General features: G+C 38.3%; 1 protein-coding gene across 1 annotated transcript in view; it reads right to left on the bottom strand.

The window, feature by feature from the left end:
• Nucleotides 1–1497: 1497 nt before the first annotated feature.
• The window catches only part of LOC139660736 (oxysterol-binding protein-related protein 2-like), a 34011-nt gene continuing 26924 nt past the window's right edge, over nucleotides 1498–8584 (bottom strand). The window contains exon 14 of the mRNA XM_071538947.1: nucleotides 1498–8566. Coding sequence (XP_071395048.1) covers nucleotides 8464–8566 — 103 coding nt within the window. The 3' untranslated portion in view covers nucleotides 1498–8463. The remainder of the gene's footprint in view (nucleotides 8567–8584) is intronic.

The following is an 8584-nucleotide window of genomic DNA, read 5'->3' as shown; positions in this document are numbered from 1 at the left end:
TTATGACCTTACAATACATTTCAATCAGGAAAAATAAATAAAAGACAAATACATAAAAACAACAAACTGCTGTGTATGCTTTTTTCCTTTTGTTTCTTTTTTTTTTTTTCCTGCAACAGGATGGATTTGAAGAGTTTTGTTCCAAAATGACCATTTGAAATAAATGATGCCTACACTCAATAGTTGTATAGGAAAAAGTCATGTTGCTGAGCATAAAATCATGTGTGTTTTTGAAATACTGACAGATGAATTTCAAATAATTGCACATTTTTGGAAGGAAATATAATTTGTGCTGGCAGACCAAGAGACCAAATCTGCATTTGTAATTATATCTGATAGTCTGGTGAGGCTGTTCACACACACATCAGATTAGTGTCCAGGTTCAGACAGCAGATTGGAGTTTTAGTTATGTAAACATTGCTCAGAGACAGAAATAATCTCATTGGTTGAGTTAAACCTCAGGGGGCGGAGCCAAAGAACTACAGTTTTTCAGAGCACAGGTTGTTAGCTAACTGGAAATCTTGAATGGCAAAGAAGGAACTCTGGTCAAAATATAAATAAAATGTAAATAGCAGTGACTTAATTTTTTCATTTCCATGACCATGACAGCTAACTAGCTAGATAGCTATGGGCTAGTTTGAACTTGGAAGGTCAGCTTGGCTAACTAGCTAACCTAGATAACTTAGTATGGCTGGATTGTATTTTTTCAGTTAGTTTCAGCAGTGTTAAGCTTCATAATATTAGCTTCCTCTTCTCTTACCTCTTGTCTTTTTCACTGAGCTTCAATGAAACGTTAATTTAGCCAGAAAAATTGTGGTTCTCTGGCTCCGCCCACTGAGGTTTAACTCAACCAATCAGATTATTTCTGCCTCCAGAGCAGCTCTGCCTCTGAGAAATGTTTGAAGAGCTAAAAGTCCAATCTGCGTTCAGACAGAAGCTTTTTGAAGCAACAAACATTCACACTGAACATCAGCTGGACCCTCATATCAGTCATAACTGCCATGATTAACATTCCTAACTAATCACAGTGTTTATATCTGTTTATAGGACAGCTGTTATGATTATGTTTTGAGAACACCCATGATTTGGAAATGTATGTGCGCATGAAACATAGACACTATATATTTGGTAAGGGTGAAAGTAACAAATTACACTTACTCTTTACCATCAAGCGGTTCAGACTAGAAAAACTCTGATTCTCATTTTCTGTTGGTTATATCCTTTAAAAGCCATATTATCTGTATAATCCAGTCAGGTGGTGGTTGGTAATTTTCTTAATATCCCTATATTGTTGAGTTGAAGAAGACAGTCACTTCAAGTAATTCTGCACAGGGTGATGAGCAGCTACTTTATCCATTAATTCACAGTAGAATGGCTGCAAGAACACAGAAGTGTGAATGAAAACGGCTTCAGGCTGCAACAGAAGTGACATCTGCGTCTTTATATCAGTGGCTGTTGTGTTTTATGTGAGTTTGGACGACTGTGCCACAAGCAACATGTTCCTCAATATTCATTTTATTTCAAAAAGAAAGAGACATTTTCCAAAACTGAAATTAGGATTTTATTAGTAGACATTTCCCCCGTTCATTAATCTACCAAGCTGTCCAAAGTATTGATGCTACCCCCTTACAATCCCACCTCAAATAAAACATCTTGTACAATGTTCTCACCAAAAACTGTTTAAATACTATAAAAATAAATCAATTGCACAAATAATATGCCATTTTGCTTGTGATTACCTCTGTGCAACACTTGTACACATATATAACATCGACAACCACGACACAGTCCAAGAGAGGGTCAAACTCAACAGGAAACATGTTTTATAGAAATAACCAACACTCAAAGCAACAGAAAACCTACTTCTACTTTACTGACAGAGCTTAGTCTTGCAGCTGGTAGGATCGGTGTTAGCACAGGACAGCCACTGATCTGTCCACGATGATGGTGACCATTACAGTTTACGAGCCACTTTTACCAGCCAAAATTATTTTATTTTTTTTAGAGTAGAAAACAACTTTCTGCCAAACAGCTAGAGGAGTGAGCGATCTTACCAGCCACAGCCTAAATGTATTAGCATTCATTTGCTGGCATTTGGCTGGTGGCTGGTGTTCATTTCCCACCCGGACTCTGACTGAGGCAGTGTGACTGCTGTGAGTAGTGTTTGTGTGATTTATTTTTCATGACTTTTTATGACTTTTTCTAGATAGACATTTAAAAAAACAAAGAAAAAAACAAAAACAAACATTCACTCTGGGCACGGTAACACTTTACAATAAGGGTCGTTAAGTAAAGGGTTAGTTAATGCTTAATAAGGATTAGTTAATGCTTAATAAGGGTTAGTTAATGCTTAATAAGCATTAACTAACCCTTAATTAACAGTTAACTAATGTGTAATTTACTAATGGTGTTCATGTTAACTAAGGTATTAATTTATACATTATTTAATAGTTTATAAAGATGACTATTAAATAAATTACAAATTAATACCTTAGTTAACATGAACACCATTAGTAAATGATTACCAGACACATTAGTTAACTGTTAATTAATGTACCCTTATTGTAAAGTGTTACCAAAATAACTTTCTCACCATTCAGCCACAGTGGATTCAGGAAAACACTAATTCAACACTGATTCAACACAAGTTAGTTACCTTCCGAAGTGAATAAAAAACAAATGAAACTAACTTTCTCATCATTCAACCAGTCAATAATTGAATCAGTATTTTTTTTTTAAGAATCCTGAAGACTGGCTGAACAGAAGTTGGCCACAAATCAACGTTCTCAGTAAAGTCACAGATTCAGGATTTCACTCGCCAATTCTAGCAGCCAAAATAGTTTGTAGTAGGAAAAAAAACGGATTGAACACAGGTTGGCTACCTGCCATAAAGGCTAACAGAACCGACAGACCCACCAGCCACAGCCAAAACATACAAGTGTCATCAAGCTGGTGACTAACGTTAATGTGAAGCCCTGGAGACGGACACTCCTCCTCTCTACTACGGTTCAGATTCGTCACAAGTAAAATAGAAAAATTAAGAGCTTAAGAGAAAGATTGGATTAGCTACGTAACCAAAAAAAAAAAACATTGAACAAAATATTTCATAAAACCTAAAACATCTTAAATAATACACAGATGAATTAAAAAAAACAAAAACAAACACAGAAGAAAAGGGAATCTGACTTAAATCCAGGCACTAAGCATCACATGGAAATGAAGTAAATACAAAAAAGATACAAATAAAACCAAAAATTGATCAAGACGTCGTGATACAAGGCTGGTTGTGTTGCTTACCACAGGTTGTAATAATTTCTAATCATCTGGAATATCTTAACATACTCACTAAGAAGGCATAGTCATCATGTTGAGACGTTTCTGACTAAATCAAAGGAACAAAGGAAGCAGCAGAGAGGTTTTTTCTGGGGGGGGGGGGGGGGGGCAGAGGTTTGGGGGGATTTCTTCAGTCAAATTCACATTCTTCTAAAGTTGATCTTTTCTTTTTTTTCCCCCATTACTCCTCTCTCTTTCAGTACAGCTTACAAGGGAAGTGAAGTCACATCACACAAATCACTGATGAGCTGCAGTTTGGAGTCTCACATGTCATTTGTTTCTGTTGCTGGTCAGAAGGAATGGAAAGAAATGGAAACTAGTATTATATTTAGTATTTCTACACTGCACTGCTGCTGTACAATGCCACATCACACACTGAGAGTTACTGGTAGGTTGCATAGATTGAGTCTGTTACTGTGAAACACATCACAGGACCTGAATGTGACTGTGAAAATGTGGCTTTTTTTTTTTTTTAAAGATCTTATTTCAAACAGAGCGCTAAGAGAAAAGACATGTGACCAGTAGGGATCAGGATCACACACAAAAAACAACAACACACAAAACAGGAAAGCAGGAATGTTGTATTAGAAATGATTGGGAGTTATATGTCCAAAACATAAAATCCTGAAGAACTCAGCCCTGGAGCATGTGCTGTACATTTGTTGACTTTAATATTTTTGATTTTATCTTTTTTATTTTATTTATGCACTTGAACGTGCGCAATTTCCCATTCTATGTTGTGGGATATGGAGGGAAGGGTGTGGTTTTTGTTTTACGTTTCACATGACTGATCTTTTTTGTGTATTATGTTCTGTGAGACAAATTCCAAACAACTGCAAGTTGATGTGACAATCAAATATTGAACTTCAATTTTGCCCAGCATCATTTGCCTCAGCACGTTTTATCTCGAGTATAAAAAAGTAAAAACGAATCTTTTCTCTTTTTTTCCTCTCTTTTCCCTTTTACAACATCAACCCAAAAAAAAGCATCTTGGTATACCAGCCGACGCATGTCAAGGACTTGTGACTCCACAGATTTGAATTTGTCTTTCTCTCTCCCATATATAACTGTATAATGAAGAACAGATACTTAAAAAAAATCTGTACAAAAAGCTCTGAAACCTATTCAGCAAGAGTTCTCTTTGTGCTCAAATGTACAAAGCCACAGTTTCACCAGTACAAACAGGTCTGCAGGTAGGAGAACGGTGTGATACATTATGGTATGAAGACGAGTCTGGGGAGACTTCAATGGCTGCATGCATTCAAAATGCTGTTAATGTTAAAAATCTGTTTGTTTTATGTCTGTTTAAATCACAATGAGACACTGTTTTATAATGATAAGGCCCTGTTTCACCTGGAATGAAAATCCAAGATATACTAAGATTTTATATGAATGTGTCCAAGTCACATTTAAACACAAGTAAACTCTTCCACATCATGAGGAGTTTTTACAGTTTATATCCATCATACAACATATTGAGGATCATAACTTCATTCATAGAGTGTTGGATCTATATTTTTATCTGAAGCGAAGGAGCATGTAGCAGCTGAATGTACCAATTTGTCAAAATGTAATAAAAATATCTCTAAATGGTTGAAAATGTAATTAAACCTGTTAATAAATTGCCAGTAAATGTAATATCAGCTGCAATTATGACTTCATAAGGGGTCTAACATATTTCTAACAGATGACATAATATAACATTTAGTTATTACAGAGTATTGTTATTACATGCTTCTTACTTTTATGAACCACTAATTTAGTAATAATTGCAAGTTAATGTAACAATGTGATACAATAACAGTTTTTACTACATTTTTAACCCATTTTAAAGGGACATTTTATTAAATTTTGACAATTCATTACATTATCAGTTGCTACAGAGCATCTTCAACACTATTTTTATCGTGTGATAAACTCTGCAGCTCTTTCTGACCTTCTGTTATAATGCTATAAGGGGTTAAGGAAAATCTGTCCAATCAAGTGTATTTACTTAGGTGTTTACATGTGGCTTGGTGTCCAATCAACACAGAATTAGTATTAATTTTCTATCTGCGTTTGGATTTGAACCCCAGGTGTGAACGGGCTGCTGGATGCGTTGAGTCCTGCTCAGCTAGAAGGAAAAGGCAAAATACTGAGAATCTACAATCTAAGAAGAAGCATCATGTATTTTAACGTCAAGATAAAGCTACAGAACAGCTAAAGTCCAAATTTGGGCCTAACATTTAGCATTGATGTCGTAACTTATGTCTGACATGATTCAATGCCACAATATCTAGAACATGTGCACAAGGTACTATGAAGAACGCACTGTACACAGCATGTCATGTTGAGTTATGGGCTTCTGTACAGAGAGAGTTCACTTTCAAAATACTATACATATCTGTATGGAAAAAGACTATTTTTTAAGAGGATCCAGTTTGCCAAACTGGAAAGTTACCGACTATCCATTCAAAAGTACCATCTTTTTTTTTGTGCTAACATTCATAAGAGTAGGTGTCACATTTTTCTTTTCTTTTCTTTTTTTTGTTTTTAAACAGTGGACATCTCATATTGGGAATGATGAAACACTTCATATGTAGTTAGTTGTTGATGACATGTGGTGCAAGTCTTATTTTCACTACAATCAGTCTCTATTGTAAGAAAAGGCAATAAAGAGGTGAAGCTTCCGGAGAATGAGCTCTAACATCCACTCCAGCCAGAGAGCAGAATACCTAACGCTGCATGTTACATTATATTACATCAACATGGATAATGCTTTTTTTTTTTAAACATGCTATAATGATAGTAGCTATAATAATGTAAATCTGGAGGGTTCACATTCTCAAGTTCTCCTCATTCGCACAGCAAATCCACTCGCTCCTGTAGTTAATATGGCTTTAAGAGTCTGTACATATTTCTACACGCATTTATACAACACACAAACACACACACACACACACCTGTTACTTGGTATTACTTTCATTTCATTATTGTTAGTCATAATTAACCCACTTCAGTGCTCAAGGCCTTACCCAGAAACATAGATGGAGGTTGAGTCTAATCCAGGACTGAAACATCTACTTCAAAAAGGTAAAATCCACTGGTGCTTTTGTAGAGGATTAGATGAAACTCTTTATGAATGAATCCAGCCCTCCAGGCTCAGATTGACACCAGCACAAAACATCTGATCTGAACTCTTTGTGGGACAGATCTGATCTTCTCATGGTTGTTAAAACAGGGTAAAAACACGGATTCAGATTTCTGGCTCTGATTCAGATTTCTTTTTTTGGGCAGCAGCTTGGTGTATTGAGCATGGAGATCGCCCTCTGACTGGATCACCCAGGTTTAAACCCCACTTCTGCCCTGCTGAAGTGACTCTGAGAGTTGCTGCTCTAACTGACCTTAAGTCACACAGCGGCCATTTTGAACACTCAGTGGGAAACTACCTGGAAGCGCTAAACTCGGCCCTTGGGTTGAAAAGATTTTAGAAGCCCTGATATAGTGAATTCACATTAGGAGTAAGCGATGTGGATTGTTGATCTAACAATTTCTCCTGGAAGTAAAATGATTCTTATAGGAACGCATACAGAAGCTACAGGCCGGGGATTAGAAGAAGATGGGAGTCAAATTTTGAGGGGCGAACAGCTCGGGCGTCACATGGGACCTCAACTCTGCTGCTGGGATTTATTTCTCTTCGGCTGCTTCGATTTTCACTTTTCTGCTCCCGGCATCGATCCTGCAACAAGCCAAACATTCCAGACTGCTGTTGAGGAAACATTTTGTCCTTTTGTCTTGACCTTATCTGATATATAAACCTTGAGTAGCAGAGGGACGATAGATGGTTAGCTCTTATGTTTTAGGGGTGTGACACAGGGACAACACTGAGCTCATGTACATGGGAAATTTGTCCCCCCCCCCCCCCCAAATTATTATAGTATAATTCTGTTCCTTGACGACCAGTGTCACCCACACTGATTTTTCCTTGTGTTCGTGTGTCTTAAGTCCCCAAAATAAAAATAAAAAAAACATCCTCAAGATCCATCTTCAGTCAAAGGAGCATTCACATCCCTGATTTCCCCATTGACTGGGTGTCTGTCCATGTCCATAAATCCATCAGTGATAATATTGTCTGGATCCAACCATGTGAAATACTTATTTTTGTTTTTGTCACTCGTATTCATCTATTCGTAGCTGTTTAAATTTCGCCGTTCAGGGGCCGGGCAAGGGTTTCCTCAGGAGGACGGAGTTTGATTGTAAAGGCGTTAAAACATTCAGATTGGACTTGTGAGTTTGTGAGCTGGATGCCGTTAAACCTGTGTTTACATGTTGTTTACTTGTGCAACTCTCTGCCGCTGAGACTCGTCGGGAACACTGTGGGCGCCGGATTGAAACGTCACACGATCCGATCGCTGGTGAATTCAGGAAAGCGGCCACCTCAAAGAAAGCTGTGCCAGACCCCTGAATCACTGCAGTCAAAATGGCGTGCGTGATTAACGATTAGCGAGTAGAAGGGAAAACATAAATGAAATTCAACAAGGCTGGACCCTTCAAGGTGATGCTTGTGGGAGAAACGGGGCGGGGGCGTAATGGTTATTGTGCTCTAAACGATGCCAGGAGAGAGAGAGAGATGGGGACCTTCTGCTGGTCATTTAGTGACAAAATCACCAAGGAGGAGGAGGATGATGACGATGATGACTGAAGTAGAGATGAAGGTGATGAAGGCCAGTCAGGTCAGCAGGCATGAAGCAGGTCGCTGTAGTTCTTGCATGAGGAAGAGGAGCAAGAGGAATAAAAGTGGAATGGAGCGAAGGTGGTGTGGGAATCCTTTACATGTCTCTCCAAATCAGTGATGAAACACTGGAAGGCCAGTCGATTCAGTAAATATCAAACAGGCTGCTTCTTCTTCTTCTTCTTCTTTATACGTCTTTCCAATCCGCATCGGGTATGTTGATGCAGTTTAAAGAGAACGAAGGAAATGTTGAAGGGTAGCAGGCCGCTGTGGTGCAGTGCGGAAGAGGAAGAAGAGGAGGAAGATGGGAGTGAAGGTGGGCATGTGAAGGATCCTTCACATGTCTCCACAATCCACACAGGTTACAAAGGAGGAAGAGGAGGAGGAGGAGGAGGAGGAGGATGAAGGCTAGTAGGATATCAGTAGATATTGGGCAGGTCTGTGTAGTTCCTATTGAAATAGCCGCCAGTGTAGAGCCAATCCTGGGAGCCGGTGTAGGGGTTGGTGCCCAGCTGGAACCACCTGGGAAACAAACACACA

Source organism: Centroberyx affinis, unplaced genomic scaffold, assembly GCF_046629955.1.
Source record: "Centroberyx affinis isolate AG114_WGS23_722 - 3 ecotype Tasmania unplaced genomic scaffold, CSIRO-AGI_Caff_v1 ptg003376l_1, whole genome shotgun sequence".
NCBI classification, from domain to species: Eukaryota; Metazoa; Chordata; class Actinopteri; order Beryciformes; family Berycidae; genus Centroberyx; species Centroberyx affinis.
Note: the sequence above shows the minus strand (reverse complement) of the source record. Positions and strands in the feature narration are given on the sequence as shown.